This window comes from Mus musculus, chromosome 6 (genome assembly GCF_000001635.26).
Source record: "Mus musculus strain C57BL/6J chromosome 6, GRCm38.p6 C57BL/6J".
NCBI lineage: Eukaryota > Metazoa > Chordata > Mammalia > Rodentia > Muridae > Mus > Mus musculus.
Window position 1 is genome coordinate 33,568,398 of NC_000072.6, and position 20,871 is coordinate 33,589,268.

Here is a 20,871-nt window from a genome sequence, read left to right on the forward strand (position 1 = left end):
GGCAATGAGCTTTGCCTATGAAATCAAGGCCCTCATTGCACTCTGCTGTCTTTTACATCTTGCTTGAGTTTAATCAGGATTCCTGAGCACACAGTAAAATACCCCACATTCCAAACTTCAATCAATGAGAGACACCCTCTTTCAGTCCTACGTGGCAAAACAGTGTTTCTCCTTAATTAAGACACTATAGATAGCACACAGAGTGCTATTTGGTATTTCAAAAATGCTGCTGGACTCAGTATCATCAAATGTACTTTGTAATATCTTCTGAAACAGGGGAGATAAACATACACAGATGAACATGAAAATACACACACACACACACATACACACACACATACACATACACACACACACACACACACACACCCCACTGTGAAGCGAATGCAGCATCCCACCGTGTCTTTATCTAATTCTAACAGTAACAACAGCCAGGGTGAGAGGGTCAGTGAGGCTCAGGAGTTGGCTGTGATGGGAAGGGAGTCAACAGGAGAATAAATTACTGATATTTCGTTTGCTTTTTAACCAACTATTCTCATCTCTTTTCCCCATATGCATAGTTCTTTCTGTTAATCAACTGGTTATTTGAAAAAAGAAAACAAAATAGAACAAATAAACAAAAACTTAACAAACAGAAAACCCCAAGCAAACAAAGAACACTAAATTATTATATTAAGGTACCATAGGAAAGAATCTGGAAATTTCTTTAAAGATTAAACATAACCTTTGATTAAAAGAATTAAAAACATTCTTTCTCACAGATATATATGTATATGGATGTTCATATCTTCATTGTTTGTAGTAGGTTCAAAGTGGAGATCCCCGGTGATCAGTTGATGAATATTGAAATCAATTAAATATGCCATGCCTGTACAGTGGACTATTTTTCAGTCATAAATAACAATGTAGTGCTAATATATGCTATACCATTAAAAATACACTTTGTAAATGAAGTCCAACATTTGATATGCAACAGAGTTATTTAGCTTCAGGCATGGACCTCTGACCTGGTAGTGCCCAAGTGGGCACTGCAATGAGGTAAAATATTCAAGATCATTAAAACTAGTTGGAAGAATGGGAGGAAAATGGATCGATGCAATCTCCTATGTAGCTTAAAATAAAGTGAGTTGGAGGATAATGACACTAAGACAGAAGTGTTCCTCAAAGATGGTCAATTGAAGTTCCCTTGTGCCTTATTGATCAGGCATTTAAAAAGACACAGAGTGGCTAGTGGTCATTTGGTAAGTGACTCACCCCTTTGTAGAATGTGCCATTTCATTTTCTATTCTAAAATCTCCAGTACCACCACAGCTGGATCCTAGTGACTTTGTCCCTGAAAGAGCTCTAGGTGACCACATTTTTCAAAAATGACTTACACTTTTTAATTGTAAGTGTGTGAAGCCAGGTGGTGGTGGCACATGCCCTTAATCCTAGCACTTTGGAGGCAGAGGCGGGTGGATCTCTGGACATTTGAAGCTCCTTTTCCCTTCTATTTGTCCCACCCACTCTGTTCCCCTCTCTCTGCCTCCCTTCCTCCATCCATGGAAGCAGAAAGGCGCTGTTATGAAAGTCTTCATCAGTCTTTCTTGTTTTTCATCCATCACTGCTTACCTTAATCCTTTAATTCTGAAGGGAAATTGAATATGAATTTCCTCAATTTTTATAAACTTGTAATCTTTTGCTTTGTCACTCCTCTGTTGTTCTTTGTGATGAAAGCAAGACACAAAAATTTCAATATAGCTTTTTGTTTGTTTGTTTTAGGCATTTGATTATATTATACGAGTCTGATTCTTGATAAAGGAAGAACATTATACACATACAAAATACTTGTTTTCCTGGGATTGCAGGTTTTATTTCTCAGTACCTGTTGTGACTGTGTATTACACAGGAGATTTTGTGATGTGTGCGGAAATGAGTGCTGATGCCTAGGAGAGAGAAGAGTGGCTTCTTGAGTGAAGGAGGACACCCACATATCATTCTGTTGACCGAAGTGGTAACCCACCACACTATTCATTTTACTTCTAGAGATCAAGTGTCCACAGTGTTAGGGCTGACTAGGACAGTGAACAGCATTGGGGTTGGGGAGTATTTCCTGAATATCAGCCCCAAATCCATCTGGTGATTCTTAAAAGTTACCCTTGAGCACAAAATAGAGAGATAACGAAGGAAAGAAGGACAGAAGGAGAAAGGAGAAGAGCGGCAGGGAAGGAAGTGCATGCCAGGGCCACTCCTCTTGCCAGCAACTGTACGACTCTTCAGACTGCATCTTTCCTGCTTTATCTCGTTCCCTCTGGTTTTAAATCATGAACTGACACTTCTTAAGTATTTTAAACATGTAGATACCCCATGAAAATTAACAGCATTTTTCTCTTCACAGGGACTCAGATGTTGAACAAAATAATGGTGATAGATCCATGAGGTGATAAATCATGGGGGTAGAACACTCATATTGTTTGCTTGTTGTAAGGAAGCCAGAGAGAAGATATTCTGAGGGAGTTTTATGGAGGAAACTAGAAGTGTGGTATGGTGGCCCTGATCAGAGCCTGTGAAGGGTACATTGGGTTTCTTTATTTAAAAAGAAAAATAGAAAAAAACCTGTCTCTTTAAAAGGCACAGCCACTTGTTGTCTTCTGCTCTTTGCAACCCGGAGAGCCCTTGCCAGCCACTTGAGTGGCTGCGGTGCTCATCATATTCCATGCTGGCAGTCTGGAGAGATGAGAAAGCATATCGAGTTTTTCCTGTTGGGATTGTGTTAGAAGAAAAAGGTATTTCTCACATCAGTTGGATAATGCAATGTGCTTCTACCAAATATACTGATTGTATGATCATTTTATAGAAAGAAAATACGTTTTTTTTGTTGTTGTTGTTTACTTGTATCTTTAATCAATGAGACTTTTTAGATATTGACCTGAATAGCCAACATATGTTTGGTCTTGATTTTGTGAAAAATTCATAAATGTACCTATCAGCTCATCATAAAGTTGGACGCAATGTTGTTTATTTTGGAATTCTTATGCAACACCATTTTCTTATTCAACATCTGAGTTCCTATGAAGAGAAAATGATGCTATTAAATAGTTTGATAATATTTATATATGGTTAAAATTCTTGGGAGGCATCAAACTGAAGTGTGAATACTGAGCCTACCATATGCATCCTGGAGCAGGCCCTGTACTTTTGATTCCCCAAAAGATGCCTACATTTCTTAATTGTTGTGCTTGGTAATAGTATTTCGGGATATTGTTAAAGTCAAGAGAGGGAGTTTTTGTAAGAAGTCTATCTGAGTATCCCTTTTCTGGTAGCTACTTAGTGACTGCATCTCTTTTCCATCCCCCTTGCCTTCTTTATTTATATCTAGGGTAACAGTAGCAGCCTTGATCACAGCAGTGGAAGAAACCAAGAATAAATGTATGTGAGCTATTATGAGAATCTTGGCAAGGTGTTTGTTCAACTTAGGCTGGAATAAGTAGCTAATTTAGGACAGTGTTGTCTACAATTAATATTTTAATTCATTTAACTCTTAAAACCTGGATTCCTGATTGAACATATTTCTTCTAAAAATATACCAGTAGTTTCTTCATAGGGAGTTTACAATCATAATTCACTTCTTCCATAGAAGAGAGTTTCTTCATTTTGTTAATGAATATGTTCATTCAACAAATGGTAAGTCCAATGGTTGGTTGCAAACATCTGCCTCTGTACTTGTCAGGCTCTGGGAGAGCCTCTCAGGAGACAGCTTTAACAGGCTCCTGTCAGCAAGCACTTCTTGGCATCCATAATAGTGTTTGGGCTTGGTGTCTGTATATGGGATGGATCCCCAGGTGGAGCAGTCTCTGGATGGCCTTTCCTTCAGTCTCTGCTCCAAACTTTGCCCCAGTATTTCCTTTAGACAGGAGCCCTTCTGGGTTAAGAATTTGGCAATGAGTCCCCAACCAGGGACTATGCCTAACCTCTGGATATGGTCTCTTCAGGTTCTCCCTCCTCTTTGTTGGGCATTTCAGTTAATCTCATTGCTGTTGGGTCCTGGGAGACTCTTGCTTTCCTGGAATCTGGGACTTGCTGGTAGCTACCCCCAGTTCCCCACGCCCCTTTGCTACACACCTCTGTTCAATATCATCATCCCTCTGAATATCATCCCTGTCTCCTCTTATACCTGATCCTGCCCTTCTTTTTCCCCTCCCCCTCCTCTATTCCTCCCACTACCTCCCATGAGTATTTTGTTCCCCCTCCTAAGAAGGACTGAATCATCCACATATTGATCTTCCTTCTTCTTGAACTTCATGTGATCTGTGAATTCTATCTTGGGTATTCCAAGCTTAGGGGCTAATATCCACTTATTAGTGAGTGCATATCACATATGTACATTTGTGACTGGGTTACCTCATTCAGGATGATATTTTCTAGTTCCATCCATTTGCCTGAGAATTTCATGAAGTCATTGTTTTTTAATAGGTGGGTAGTACTCCTTTGTATAAATGTACCACATTTTCTGTATCCATTCCTCTGTTGAAGGGCATCTGGGTTCTTTCTAGCTTATGGCTATTATAAATAACACTGTTATAGACATAGTGGAGCATGTGTCCTTGTTATATGTTGGAGCATCTTTTGGGTATATGCCCATTAGTAGTATAGTTGAACCTCAGGTAGTACTATGTGAGGAGCGGGTGTGGCGGCAGTCCCAAAGGCGCCAGGGACTGCAGCTAAGTCATATGACTTGCACCTGACTTCCTCACATAAGCCACAAACATCTTGAGAGCTGCGCAGGTGTACCAGGATACCGGTGAATCCATTTTGATGGAGATATGCCCCTGCTGCCCTGATTATCTGAAGCTGCGTGCCTGGTGAGGTGGCGTGGCCTGCTGTGCGTGGATGGGAACTGAGAGTATAAAAGAGTGAGAGGCCCAGGGTTCGGGGAAGATATAACCAAGGGAGATATAATCAAGGGAGATATAAACAAGGGAGATATAAACAAGGGAGATATAAACAAGAAGAAACAGGATTGAATAAACGTGTGCAGAAGGATTCTGTTGCAGCGTCGTTCTTCCTGGCCAGTTGGGCGCGCGCAAGAGTACTATGTCCGATTTTCTGAGGAACCACCAGACTGATTTCCCATAGGAAGAAGAACAATATCAACCAACCAGAGCTCCTAAAGCTCCCAGAGCTCCCAGAGACTAAGCCACCAACCAAAGAGTACACATGGAGGGGCCCATTTCTCCAGCCGCATATGTAGCAGAGGATGGCATTGTCTGGCCCTTGGTCCTGTGAAGGCTCAATTCTCTAGTGTAGGGGAATGCCAGGGCGGTGAGGTGGGAGTGGGTGGGTGGGAGGGGAAACATACTCATAGAAGTGGTTTTTGTTGATGTTGTTGTTTGTTTGTTTGTTTTTGGACTGGCTTTTCTTCCTAGTTCTATTCAAAACTCACCCTTTAGCAAGAGTCCTGGCTTGCTTTTCTGAAATAGTAAATTAGTTGTGGATAAGGATATTCTGCTATTGCTTTCTCTTTGCTTCAGGACCATACTTCAAGGCTGTGTTCAGGTCCCTTTAGAAGCTTCAGGGTGATGGCATCACCAGGCTAAGCTGTGAGAATAGACCCATTCTGAAGAACTTAGTCTGTAAGACTGCCTCCTCTGTCAGCGTGACACTCCAGTTCAGGAAACTCTGACCACTCAGCTGGCGCCTAAACCCAATTAAACATGCTCTTTATTGATGCAAGTAGGCATTCCATATTTGTTATTCTGCATGTCTTTTCCGAGTCAGATATTCATTGTAAAACACTCCATCCTCTCTGTAATTCTTTGCAATGTTGAAACCCAATTTGGTACCCAGGACACATTCAGAATGTCATTTGGGACATGCAGTTTTCTGTAACTTAATGGAAGTCACCACTACATTCTGTTCTATTTTAATTTAAGAACTCAGCACAAGATATTTGTTCACAGTGCCAGCATTTATATTTTGATATTGATTATTTTAGCTGAAAAATTAAGAGTCAAGAACAGTTTATTTCATCTTGTCACACTCTGAGTGTTCCTAGCAATTTTCTCAGTCTGTCACTGCAGTGATACTCACTCACAAGAGTGTTTTATTCAGTTATTACACATTTATTTGTTACAAATTCATTTGTTGGGCTCATTAACGATATTGACCATTTTGTTGCCAGAGTAATATGGAAGCACATCCTTGGGTGTGTGTACTGGATATCAAGCACTGTGCTGAATGTCTTTGTGTACAGTTTCTCATTTAGACATTCACACATTAGCTTCGAAGGAATTGACCATAATTCCTATTTTATAAAGGGGCTAGGTTAAGCACAGTCTATTTTAATAAACTTATCATACTTAAACTAATATCAAGTAAAAGGTCTGTGATTTGACTAAAATTTACTGATTGTTCCTATCTTACCATCATCATTTCAAAGGCCAACATTTTTTTCCATTTTTTCTGAGGCATTGGTTTTCTCTGTCTGCGTTATTAAGATGACTGTATTCATTATCCGTGACAACAAATCTCAGCTTGAAAGAGTCAAAGAATAGGTAAATTTAGCAGCTAATTTCTTCCAAATGAGTTCTAAAGGAATGGACTAGTCTGTTAGTGCTAAAATGTTGTCATCCCACAGTTGTTCTTGGCTTTGGGGTTTGTTGCCAGTCGCCTGGGAGAGCTTGTCACACCATTCTCCTCATTGCAAAAAGCAGGAAATATGACTGGGGCATTCTTCCATCATCCTGTGCTGTACAGCCTACTTGTAATCCCACTGTCAATTTCTTTTTCATTCCAACCATCCATCATCATTCACTGTTTTCTCTGGTGCCCATCCCAGCTGAGATTAGACTGCAGGCATAATGAATGAAGGTGAGAGCTGCCCCTGCCTGGTCAGCGCATGTCACAGACCTTGAGCAGCTTGCTTCTTAATGGTCTTGACAGCAGTTCCCAGGCTACTAGGCTGAATGGGAGGGCATGTGAGGAGAGGTGAGTTCTATTTCTCACCCAGAATACTGAAATGCCAGGCATCCATTTTTAGTCTATTTTGATGGTAAAGACACTCAGGATTCCTTTCTTTTCATTCTGGTAGCTTATTTTCAAAAATAGTTCTTTGGAATGCTGTTTCTAATTTTCTTTAATTGGTAATTCAATACCTTTGTCAATTTTGTGTTATTACAACAGAATATCACAGACTGAATTATCTGTAATGAAGACTCAATGGTGTTTAGATTGGAAGGACTAGCAGTTGAAATTAAGGGGCAAAACTAACTTTTTTGCATATCATTCCATTATAGAAGACATAGAAAGGTTGAGAGAAGAGAGGGACTCAGGTTTCTATAGTCATCGTGTCCTTGGAAGTTTGCTTGAAACACTCATGAGCATGCATCCTCATTGCAAAAGTCTTAGACCTCAATACTGTGAACTGGAGGTTAAGAGTCCAATACATGGTATGGGGGTGTGTGTGGCAGGGTTGCATTTATTCCATAGCACTTGCTAACCTAGATTTAAACACTTGATTTATAAAGAGGGTAAAGATGCAGTGAAGGTGCACGTAAGCAAAGAGCTGGAAGAATACACAAGGCTCTGTAGGTAGAATTTTGGTTAAGGCTTAAGTAGACAGAGCAGAGTCTTTTTCACTTTTAATTGCATCGGCACACTTCATGAGGCCCTCATCGTTTCCCTCAGCTCCCAGGAGTTTTGAGCAGGGCACTGTGGCTAAGGTTGTAACTTCATGCGCTGCCTTCCTCCCTTTGTTGCCACAGCTTCCTGTCTCCACAGACTTATCTATTGCCTCCAGTCTTCATTGTTGCTATTGTTTTTTTATTGGCTCCACTTCTTCTTCTTCTTCTTCTTCTTCTTCTTCTTCTTCTTCTTCTTTTTTTTTTTTTTCTGGTTTTTCAAGACATGGTTTCTCTTTATAGCCCTGGCTGTCCTGGAACTCACTTCATAGACCAGGCTGGCCTCGAACTCAGAAATCCGCCTGCCTCTGCCTCCCGAGTGCTGGGATTAAAGGCGTGTGCCACCATGCCCGGCTTGGCTCCACTTCTTAATCCATTGCTATAAGCACACATTTATTAGGTATTTCTACTACCTGTAAGGCTTTAGGAGGACAGATTGAGTTACTCACATTTGCTCAGCTTCAACAGTTGACAATAGATTTTCTCAAATGCTTTTTCATTTAATCTTAAATTATTTTGGCCACGTAGGTTTCCATTTCTTTTTCCATCAAAACAACATGTGGATGCTTGCTTAACCTCTTTAGATAGAGATAAGTTATGTGAGTACTAATGAAATCAGGTAGTGATAATAAAAGTAACATATTTAAAGCTTGTGTGGGTTGTTTTTATATAAAATTACTTTTAATAGAGTTGTAGGCTTTGGAAGACAAGATTGGATTTTTTTAAGCTAGATACTTAAAGTAAATATTTCCTGTACTTAAAGGATTGGTAGAAGAAATGCCCGTCCAGAAGTGAGCCCAATACGACCAAGGCACACAGATTAGGCATGCATGCCAGGTGTGCAGTGTATATGAAGAACTAGCAGTCTGTAGCTTGCTTAGTCTAAAAGTTGGGAGCCCTTAAAATCGTAGCACTTGATATTTTTAGAAATCATTAAAAGTTACCTGCTTCAATTCATATCACTTTGAGATAGTACTCATGCTGAACTTCTGTGGCCTTCAGAGTGTTATTTTTGTATCCATCTCATATAAAGTTTTTTTATTTTGTTTTGTTTATGTTGTTGCTAGAGTGCAGGAGAGAAATGACCTTGTTTCTCACATACACATCTCCTCGGTTACTCCATTCTGTTAGGTGTTGTGGTCTTAGAAAGAAAATTGTTGATTCAGAGGATAAATCTATTCCTAGTGTCTTTTCTCTGTCTGTAACTGCTCAAATGCTCTGTTGTGGGAGAGGTTGGTAAAGGAGTAGTGTTTCCACGAGCCTATTCCAGGCTCTCTCTGTTGATCTCCGTGTCTTCTTTGGTCCTGTCTATTCATTGAACCTAGGACCTTGCACATGCAGAGAGCGTACTCACAGCTGAGCTACATCCCTAGTCCTTGTGTTAGTCTCGGTGTTGTCATCTAAGTTGTAAAACTTAGCAAGATATCAATAGGCCTGGTTCAGATTGTGTTGTGATGCAGTTTGAGAATGTGAAGAAGCAGGGCATAAAATCTGAAGAAAGAGCTGAACCTTCCATTGTATTTTAGAATTCAGAGGTGTGCTTGTACGGTTTGGGGAAACTACTGGTCCAAACAGTCTAATGCTGCTGCCTCTAGGAAGTGCTGACGCCGCTGGATATAGACTGCTGGCGCTCCACATGGGCTCTCAATCTCTTAGATGCCTGAGACCACCAAGATGGATAACAAAGCGTCATCTGATAGCATGCAAAGAATTCTGATCAAGAAACGTTTTAAAGTAAAGAGAAAAAATACATAAGTGGAGGTAACTTAGATATTTTGAAGAAAACCTTTAAATAACATGCTGTGTGTGTGTGTGTGTGTGTGTGTGTGTGTGTGTATACAGGCGCACACATGCGTGCAGGCCTGAATTCTGAAGCTTATGAAGAAAAACATGAGGTAAAAGAAGAGTAGAGTACCAGTGATACACAAAAGAAAATGATGAGCCTAAAGGAGAAGCCCAGCTTCAGAGGCAAATGGGCTTGCTGACTCAACATGGGAGATAGGTTTGTTTACTTATTAGTGGAAGCAGTTAGACGACTTTATTCATTGCTTTCTTTCTTTTTCTTCCTTCCTTCCTTCCTTCCTTCCTTCCTTCCTTCCTTCCTTCCTTTCTTTGTTTCTTTCTAAGACACATCATTTATAGATAAACGTTGCTGCTCCCTCCCTGTATTTAGTATTGAACCATGGGTCTTGCGCATGATCTGTAATTATCCTGTCCTTGAACTCCATCCAGAGCCATATCAACATAAACCAAACTACATTTACCACCTGTAGACATTGTGGCTTTTCAAGGAATACGGTGCTTACCAGGCTCCGTATGCCCTGATTCCCCCCTCCGCCCCCCCGCCCCACCCCTTCCCAATTTATGCCAATCAAAAGAATTCACTCTTGGAGTAGCATAACATGGATAGAAGCTGGTGATGGTAGCAGTTGAATTTCATTTAAAACAACCAAACAAACAAACAACCAAACAACCAACAAACAGACAAAACCCCAAAACCCCACTAGGGTGGTGCTGGTAGAAGCATATATTCCAATTTCTGAAGTAATATCCAGCTTTCTATATTCTAAACTCTCTGCAACTAATTCTCTCAACAAAACAGTGATGTTAACTTATTAGTGCCTCAGCATGTGAGCTTGGGGATTACTTCCTGCACTGTGACCCTTTGATATTTCAGCTAATTACCAATTAAGAGCCATTTGAGGAAGGAATGTAAGTCCAGGTGGGCATTGCAAAATCTACTTTAAGACTTGTGATAGCATCAAGAAAACAGCAATTTTGTACTTTGCACAAATATGTGTCAGTATCTTGAAATAAAATCCTGCTAGAATTCTGGTATACTCCTTTAAGACAATTATCTTCTCAGTGACTCAGTAGCGCTTAATGGAAAACATGACTGCTACTAGCTTCAAACCAGCTATTCTGAGGGCTGGTGTGTGTGCATTTTATAGTTTGATGAGTATCTTAATGATTTTCTTTCTAATGTTTTTGTGTGTGTATGTCTTACCTGTATGTCTGTCTGTGGGTTATTTGTGGGTCTGGTGCTCTAGGATGCCAGAAGAGAACATCGGATCAGCTGTACCTGGAGTTGCAAATGGTTTTGAACTACCTCCTGGTCCTCTAGAAGGAGCACCTAGCCCTTTCATATACTAACCTTTTTTTTTTCCTCTCCCAAATTTAGTTTTCTAATATTTGTTTATTGAATGTATTAGAGATATTTTTGAAAATATTCATTTATATAGCCATAGATTTTTAAAAGATTTTTAATGATATATATATATATATATATATATATATATATATATATATATATATGCTCTAACTATATGTATACCTTCCTGCCAGAAGAGGACATCAGATCCTATTACAGATGGTTGTGAGCCACCATGTGGTTGCTGGGTATTGAACTCAGGACCTCTGGAAGAGCAGCTCTCAACCACTGAGCCATGTCTCCAGCCCCAAAGTTGTATGTTTTAATAACCAGGATTCTGTCTCCCAGTGTTACATAAGTAGTAGTGTGTCTTTCAGTCAGTAGGTTTTTTTTTTTTTTTTTGACTTGGTAACAATATAACAAATAGGATTTATGTCTGTTTTACAATCTGGGATGCTTTAAATGTAACTTCTTCCTTCTCCATGTGCCCTCCTCTCCAAAGAAGACACTAAGTAAAAGAAAAGTTTTAGCCTCAACTATGCTATAACCTTGAGCCATTTATTCTACTTGGACTTTTATTTTTGCTTTTGCTGGGTAATTAATCTATACACTCTTGAAGAGAAAGACTGGATCATGTCTTTTTGCAATAACTTTAAATACTGTGGTAATTTTGAGGCAGCCCTTGTGATTATGCAACACTCATCCAGATAAGCTTGGTTTGCTTATTCATAAAACTTCTAATTAGCTAAATCTCAGTTTTCATTTTTCCTTGAAGGAGGTCCTGATGACAACTTAATTGAAGGTGGAGGAACAAAATTTGTCTGCAAACCTGGAGCCAGAAATATTACCGTCATATTCCATCCATTACTGAGGTAAGACAGCTCCTATGATGTACTTATCTGTGATCAATATTCCCATTATTTATGCTGATGTTCTGTGTGCTGATAGTTCAGCCAGCATTCAGTCAAATCATTAGGACAAAGAAACTTGTTCCGTTTTGTAAGGTTTCACAATGAAAGTTAGTCAATAGACCAGTCAATGTCAGCCATATAGCTCCTTGTTCTCAGGAGGACTAGCTCACAGACACTCTGATTTGATTTTCTTTACTTCCTTCTGTAGTCCTGCCCATCCTGTCCATTCCTCCTCCTGCTTTCTTGGATCTCAGTGGTTGGCAAGCCCAGGCCCACTGTTATCACAGAGGTGAAGCATCACAGTATAAACTGTGGCCCACAGCCTGTGGTATTTTCTCTGTAGTTCTTCAGGAGAACAAGAAGTTACTGGCCCAGGGTGTGTCTTCTCCGTTTACACTGATGACTCCTTTACTGTTCCTTGAGAATCATCAAATCCATCCCTGAACAGATGCGATGTGTATTAACCTATATGATATTAAGAGTAAAATACATGGCCTTCTTTCTTGAAATATGATTTGATGGTGAGCAGAATAAAATCAGTTACGAATTCTCTTTACAATTATACTAGATTGCAGGAAAGAAAAATTCATGATTCTTTCACAAAAATCATTCTAGGCCCTAAGTACAGGTACTTTTCTACCAGGCTTAAAAAGACAATTGCACTGTGGTCATCAACTTTGCCTTACACTTAATTTCTAGAGATCTGTGTGCATGACAGAGTTAAAACGTTTTACAAACTTATGGAAGGCTAACATGCTATATTTAACACTGGGTTTATTAAATTTAATTTTGAAAATACATAAAGAACAAATATCATACATATTAACATGGTAATATGATGTTCTCCTCAATAGAATAATTTTGTCCACCTCCCCCCCAGCCCAGGGTATATACCTTAGACATTTGTCTTCTTTGAGAAGTGTACACTATTGTCACAGCCCTCCTGCTGCACAGCTGAGTAACAGTTCGTTCTTTCCCCTGCCTCTCTCACCGTGGCTACTCTTTGCTCAGTGTTTGCCCATCCAACTTTCCCTTTCACCCTACTGTCTGCTAACCTGCATTCCACTCTTCCCTTGTATGCGATGAACTTTTAGATCACACAAGAATGAGGTAATACAGTTTGATCCATGTTGTCACAAATAACAGAATTTTATTTTATTTTTTGTAGCTTAATTGTATTCCATTGTATATAAGTCACATTTCTTTTATCCAGTCATCAGCTGAATGGTTCTTTGGTTGTTTCCACTTTACCTTTGGGTGTGATCATGGCATGGGAATTGCTGGATCATATAATAGTTCTATTCTTAATTTTGTGGGATCCTTTACACTGTTTTTCATAATGAATATATAAATTGATGATGCACTCAATGTTCATATAGTAGCCAATATCATTTTATAGTGTACTTAAAAATGGCTAATAAAGGAAATTAATATTATATATTTTACCACAATTTATAAACGGAACTTTGGGTTTAGATACATAATATAATATTACTTTTCTCTGTGAATAACCATTATATATTTGCTGTATTTTATGTAAAGGAATAGAAAATTGAATTCTTTACATGTTATATCTCAGAATAATATATTAACTTTCTAAAACTCTTACTGGAAGTAAATTTGCTTAAGAATCATGGGATTAAGAGAATTTAATTTTTGATATATAATATGTGTTACCTATTATAATGTTAACCCTACGTATTTAATAATATTGTTCATACATACTATGACTTTGTTAATTAGTTTAGCATTTGTTCTGCAGTTACAATCACTTTTTGCGTAGTGTCATTTATTGTTAAGAAAGAGGAATGTGTCTGAATCTTTATGAGCCTCTGTTAAATTCAGTTGAACGCTGTACTTTGCTGCTCCGTTTTGTGATAGCTTGGGAAAATTAATCCCTTGTGTCTCCGTTTATTCTGCATATGGAGGGAGGCCTGTGGAGGGAGGAACTTCATGCAGTGTCTATCTAACAGTGTTTAGTCCAGCACTCCTGCTGCTTTCCTGGGAGTTGTTTTACTGTGTCAGGCTCCCCCTTCTCTGACCAACTCCATCTGTATTCTAATTCAAAGCTGTAAGTTATTGTTGACAGGAACTGAAGGTTTATCACATGATATAATTCATCATTAATTTTTTTCTTTGTATATCTCTTAATGTAAGCAACAAGAATATTATGTGGCTTGCCAGGTGAATTAATTCTTTGTAATCATGTGACAGTTGCAGGCTTTATGCTAGCCCATGGCACACTTTTAAAACTCGCTCCTTAAAGGCACTATTGAGTGAGTCAATATGAAAATCTAATAAGAGGCTTATAAAACTTCAAATGGCTAAGTCCTTTAGTACTTTTAATTTTAGTTATTATTTTCCAACCTCTTCGAAGTGTCCATTATTTCTTAAGTTTATAATTTAATTTTTATAATTAGGAGAATTAAGCTGTATATAAATAGTATATTTCTACACATTAATTTTTATAATGCTTTAACTCTTGTAGTTTTGTTAATAGACTGTTCCACCCTATGTTCTTATCTGAGAGACAATATAGCAAAATGAGACGGAAAGAATGGAAGAATGGAAAGATGTAGGGGCAGGAGACTTAAAACTTTAAATGAAAACCCTAACAGGGTACATTGGCTCCTTTCCTTTAGTTTTTGTCACCAGTTGTTTACTGGGCTCTGCTTTTGTGTAAGGCTTAAGGAAACAAGATGAGACCACATGCTTGTCTCTGAGGTGCTTGCTGGGGAACTTGCCAGGAGGCAGGGGTTAACAGGTCTGGATGCAGCAGCTATTGAGAAGGACATGAATCAGTGGAATCTTTGATATCTGTCACGGAAGATAAATATGCAGGGTCTCTCATGACCCAGTTTGACAATTCCTATAATGACATATTCTGTTGCCTATTAGTCACCGTCTTCCTCCTGCTGTTCTGCAAAGGTTTTCTACTTAGATCAAATCATTCTATTCCTGACTCATCCCAAACTTTTCCTGACTGATTTAGACAGTGTTTTTTGTTTATGTCTTAAATCATGATTATGAGGCTCAGAAGTACCTTTCCTCACAATGACATCTATCATGAATTAATTAGTAACAGCTAATATTTGTGATAATAGACTGTATAAGCTTCCTTGTGACTTTCACTGAGCTCAGATACTTTTCTCACTGGAATGGAGACACATTTCCTCTGCTACCTGCCCACTCTGTCTAACATCACCAGCACTCTGTCTTCCTGGGAGGTTGCATATGGCTGGTACACTTCCTTTATGGAGACAGCACTTTGGTAACTTCTGTTTATCTGGCAGTGCACTCGTTAGTGCCTAGAAGGTGACTGTGTTCCTATTGGAATCTGAGCTGCCCTTCCATGAACACTGCAGGGTTGATTCCTGTCATTCTGTTTGATATATTCCCTCTCATACAATTATCCCACAAGCTTTTCCCCTCAAGTAACCCCGTAGTCTTATTTTCAGTCTCCTCATAGCTATGGTGGCCTCAACTCTAGGAAACAGAGGCAAGGGGACTGGCTCCCACCTGTTCACCCCATTAACTCTGCTGGCCCTTTAGCTTTATTTAGTATTTCCATAGTGTTTACTTTTGGTCAGCCTTTTATCTTTCTTTCTTTTTTTTTTTTTTTTTTTTTTTTTTTGCTTTTTCCAGACAGGGTTTCTCTGTATAGCCCTGGCTGTCCTGGAACTCACTCTGTAGACCAGGCTGGCCTCGAACTCAGAAATCCGCCTGCCTCTGCCTCGTAAGTGCTGGGATTATCTTAAAAATACAGGCTATAGAATCTTTTTGTTTGCTTTGCCCTTAACCTACCAAGACACTGTGAGTGGTTCCACCCCACTGACAGCTTACACTGACAGATGAGAAGAGGTCATCTCATCTGTTCCTTTGCCTATTGATCTAAATGAGAAAGACATATGGAAACAAAATTTTTATTGACTAAATTACTGAGCATTTTAATTTTCTTTGTACATTAGCAAGGAGATGATTAGTCCATATGTTGATTTCTGCACTTTAATTTTTATGACTCTATGACTGGGGAATGCCTTTATATTTCAGGATTCCAAAGGCCTTAGATGTTTAAAATTAAAAATTAAAATGTCAAATGACTTTTACAGTGTATTAATTTTTTTGCTGGGTGCCTCTTAGAGACTCTGAATTAAGAAGGTCTTTGTGTGAGTATGTCTCTTAATTGGACCTGATGATGCAGTAAGAGAAGCAGACCTGAATAATTGAGGAAAGAAGCCCTGGGCAGAAGGACTGCAAATGAAAGGAGAAAGGTGACTGTGTTCCAAGGACTACAGTGGGCTTGCTGGGGACCAGGGTATGCTCTCAACTGTCTCTGATGGAGGGCGTGAAGGAACTTGTATTCATCATGGATAGAATAGAAATGGCTTCCTTTTGCTTGATTAATGAGGGCATTATAAGTGACAACAGAAATATAAGGCTAGGGCAGTGGCACACATCTGTAATTCCAGCACTCAGGAGTCAGAAACAGGTGGATATCTTGAGTTTGAGACCTGGGCATCAAGGGCTACACAGAGAAATCCTGGTGTGTGTGTGTGTGTGTGTGTGTGTGTGTGTGTGTGTGTGTGTATTTGAACTACATTTGTAATTTCTAAAGTCTTGGAAAGTATAGAGGAAGCCAAATAATACTGGCATTCAAGGAACATTATTATATTTGGACTTTTACTGGATTTGAAGTACAGAAGAACTCTTGTTAAGCACTAGGTCAGTATAGCTGAGTATATATGGTTGGTATAGGTTAGTGTAGTTTACTGTAACAAAAATGGTATGTGCCTCCTCACAATGGTGTATCTGGAAGTATAATGTGTAATTTGATGGTATTTTCTAGTGATATTTTACAAATGCTATGTGGTAAAAATCAGGATACCCTAAAGTGTTCATTCTACCTGTGATTTCTAATATAGTGTACTTCAAAAAATACTCATAAATTCTTTTTTTTTATTGAAGCCATGAATAAACTGGCAGGCTTCATTATAAAAGTCGTGGTTTAATTTTGGGTTTTGTAGTAGGATTTGGTTGTTAATCTTTCCAAATTTAGAGAATAACCACAGAAGAATTAATTTATTGGCAAATTGCATGTTAGTCTAAACCCAGTCTAACATAAAAGGGTCTGTTTTGGAAATATGTCCAAGATTACAAAACCTTGCTATACAAAGCTTGCTTTAATATCTTTCTCATTTAACTTGTGTTGGAAGTGTAATAACTCATTCATCATTACTTAATATTGGATAGGTGGGTGTCCTATGTTCATGTGGTTTGCTATAAAAGGAAGATGTAGTTTGAATATTTATAATAAACATGAATATCAAGTATTTAAATAATTATTCTATATTTTTTTGCCAATGTGTTTATCTTTGAGAAATGTAGAAGTATTATTTCCACGATGTCAGTTTGATGTTTGCAGTGATATTTGGAAGTGTGTTATTCTGAGCATTCAAGGTATGTGGTATCTTTATGTAGATACCTGCTTGTTTTTAATGACCTAAAGCTTATGTGGATATGTTGGAAATGTAAAAGAAATACCCAATTTAAAAAAAAAGTAAGAAAGGTGCTGTGATTTCTGTACTGAGAAAGTCCACCAGATGACATTGTGAGCCAAACGCCATTCATGCATGGGAGGCAATGTGGACATTGTGTCATACTTTTAGAGAAATATAACTTTTTTTCTGAATTACGAATAATAATTCATACCAGTCCTGAAATGCACTGTGCAGTGGTTTGTGTAGCTTCTGAAACTCACATGTGAGTAAATGCTTTCAATTTTATATTAAAAATGTAAACTGCCTTTAATCTTCTATCAAATATTTGGAGATAAAATTATTTTTTTCTGAGCTTTTCTTTTAATCTTTGTCTTTTGAAACCATGTTTTGTGATTCTTGCTACACTTTGGTCACAAACCCTACACGTGAGTGAAAATGAACTCAATCAAGGAAGCCATTCGCCTCATACTTCTATTAGCCTTTCATCTATTTTGAAAGAAGATTTGGTAGTCTGTTTACATGAAAAACCCAGATAATTCTATAAAATATAAACAGACACTTAAGAAAATTGCAAAGTTTTGTGAAGAACTGAAGATTTGATTAAATGTTAGAAATGTGCCTATATGCAATGACACTTGTAAAGATAGGAAAGCTTTTCTGGGAAGCAGTATCTTCCCTGGAGATGCCTAGCCTGCAGCTGAGTGCAAGCAGAGCGAGCTAGATGCTAAAGTGGTGGATGCATAGCCTTTGGTTCTGGAACTGTCGCTCAGACACGAGGTGCTGTGTCTCACATCTGGAGTGGTGTATTTCTTTTCGCACACTGATGTGTTTTTGTTGTTAGTTGTTTAAATCAAACATGTCAGCACTACTGATTGCCCCTGATAGGACAAGAACTTCTAATGTCTTCTCCACATTGAAGTAAGAGGGACACTCAGGTCATATTGAAATCTGCGGTGGTACAAGAAGTCCCTATTCTTCTCTATAATAGAGTTAGTCTTACCCACACCCTCCCTTACTCTCCCCTTCTCTTTTTGTTTCTTGATTTTCTGTTCTAGTTTTTCATGGCAACAAGTTCATGTGACTTTCCTCTTGCGGTAACTCCTGAGACGTAGAATCTACAACTCACTGCCCTAAAATCACCACTCTGCGCTGAGACTTTCTATTTACCAATTCCATCTCTATCTACTAACATTACTGATAGCTTCCATAGAAAAGTCAGCAGTATAACTTTTCAGTGCAAGAATTTACATAGTTTTGTACTGCTTTTTATGTATTCTGAACACACATTTGTCTTTTGGACTGTAATAGCCAAAATATGCCTACTCAGCATCAATGAAGTATGTTTATGTCCAGCTATGGGCCCATTTACATCTGATTTAGAAATATAAATTGATAATATAATTTAGAATCAAAATAATATGGGCATGGCTAGAAAAAATACAATTTCTTTCCTTAATAACATATTCCTTTAGGTGTAGGCTATGCATTGTCTCTGTTTATATGGAAGATTTTACTATCCCTGTTGCCTTCAGATCTCTTCTCTCTCTCTTTTCCTCCTTTCCTCTGTCCTTCCCCCCCCCCCCACTCTTCCTTTCTCTCTTGCTCATTGAGTTATTTCTACTTTGCTGACTTTGATATTAGGGTTCCTGTATACTACTAAAACCCTTTGATAACTTCAGCTTTTAAGTTTTCAAGAATTGCTATTTGAATGTGTTGTCATTGTAAATATACTTATCATTCAGAACTAAGAATTAACGTTTTCAAAGAAAGATAGTTGGTAATATTAAATCAATATTATTAAGCAAACATGGGTAAATAATCTAGTTTGGGGCAAACAAGAAATTCAGTGCAGTGAGGAGGAGAGGAGCTGGGCGAGGGTGATGAACTCTTAGAGGAACATCACAGAAGAGGAAGCAAGCATGGCCTCTGCAGGCTGGCGCAAGGTCATGGTGAGTGGGTACCTACTGTACAGCAAGTGGGGAATAGGAACCTATTTGGAACAGAACAAAAATGTTAATTACATACAGGTAATTAGAACAGCTGGAAGTGGGGATGAATTGTGATATTAAAAGCTTCTTTCAGGATGAATTTGGAATCTTATACTTTAATTATGTGTATTTAAGAAAAAACATTTTATTGTTTTCAAAGTTTACTTAAGTAATTTGCTGTGCTTATTGTAGCTGTTTCTACATGTTAGCTTGTAGCATGTCCAGAGGCCTCCCGGGGCCTCCCCTGGTGTTCCTAGTATTGCAATGAGCTGCAGTGCCTTCCCAGATACGTATAAAGCTCTCCGACTCAGATTGTTTGCATCTGGGAAACCACTGATTCCTTTTGAATTGTATTGTTCCCTTGTGTGTCAGTGTGAAGTCCAATGAGAAAATGTTACATGGTAAGGATAAAATAAGTATGGCAGAGAAAAGACTAAGAAGAGCAGCTTTGGTCCTGTTCTTCAGAATGCAATTAGAAACCCGAAACCTGCTGGACAGGGTAGATAGAGGTTCCTCAGTACCCTGAAATGCATTGGAGTGAGTCCATTTCTTTCTCATTTCAGCCCTTTTAGGAAAAGTGAGAGGACAGTTTCTTGAAATAAAAAGGAACTGACATCTTTCTCTAGCTGTGCTTCCCTCTCTCATCTTAGTGTCAGTTTATTATATTTTCATTGGCAAATGATTTGATTAATATGTAAATTCCTCCCTTATCCTTCCTGCCCTCCCACATCTTCTTTGTAGCATACAGTGTCCTCAAGTTGAGAATCTTGCTTTCTCAATGTCCTAAATGCGACTCTTAAAGGCCATGCACCACCACTCCTGGATGACATGTTGATTATCCTTCAAGGCTCAGCTCTGACTTTCAATGGTAGATGAGTGTATTTTACAATTAATTGAATCTGAGGATGTGTGTGTGTATGTGTTAGATATTTCATATGTGTGTGTGTAAAATGTTTCTCATATATGTTGTTTTGCTCATTTATTACTTCTTAGACCTCCTGCAAATATTTATCTAGAAGACACTGTTTCTATGGCACTGTCCCTGGAACAGTAGAGATCTTTCTTCCTTTCATAGAGTATTGTGGTGATTTGACTACAAAAGGAACTCCACAGCAAGGAAGTCCAACTTTCCATCGCTGCTGAATTTTTTTCCCCTTTCGCAGGCTACTTGCCACGAGTACCCTTTTTCTTCTGTGCAGACACATACCCTTTTCTCCAGTTATTTAGGCTAGCCCCTCATCACTCGGTAAGATCTAGATTAAAACAAAGCCAAACAAAATTTACCATCTTTTTCTTAAATACAAAGCTTGTTTCCTAGGAGACCCTTGTTTCTAATGCCTGCTGTCTCCACTGTAACTACTTTTGTTCTGCTTCTACTTCTGTGGCTTGGATTCCCCTTCTGCTCCGGACTACTTCCATTCTGGCAAATCTGAACTTTCTTGCCCAGCTCAGTCAGCTCTGAGAGGGCTCATGCTGCCTTTCTGCTTCTCCCTGACTTCATTATTCCCCACCCACCCACTCTGAGTTGTTTGGAGTTAGGCTTCACACCTGGTGCTCAACTTGTATGTAGAACTTTCATTCTATATCTCGGTCTTGACCCACAAGCCATTTCTTTTTCTTGGACTCTCATGCCATGATCTGCCCACTCGTAATAGTCTTCTAACC

At 38.7% G+C, this 20,871-nt stretch overlaps 1 protein-coding gene across 2 annotated transcripts in view; it reads left to right on the top strand.

The window, feature by feature from the left end:
* The window catches only part of Exoc4 (exocyst complex component 4), a 724,890-nt gene that overhangs the window by 319,308 nt on the left and 384,711 nt on the right, over positions 1 to 20,871 (top strand). For both annotated transcript variants that reach the window (XM_011241262.1, NM_009148.4), the window contains exon 10: positions 11,585 to 11,681. In XM_011241262.1, the coding sequence (XP_011239564.1) occupies positions 11,585 to 11,681 (97 nt within the window). The remainder of the gene's footprint in view (positions 1 to 11,584; positions 11,682 to 20,871) is intronic.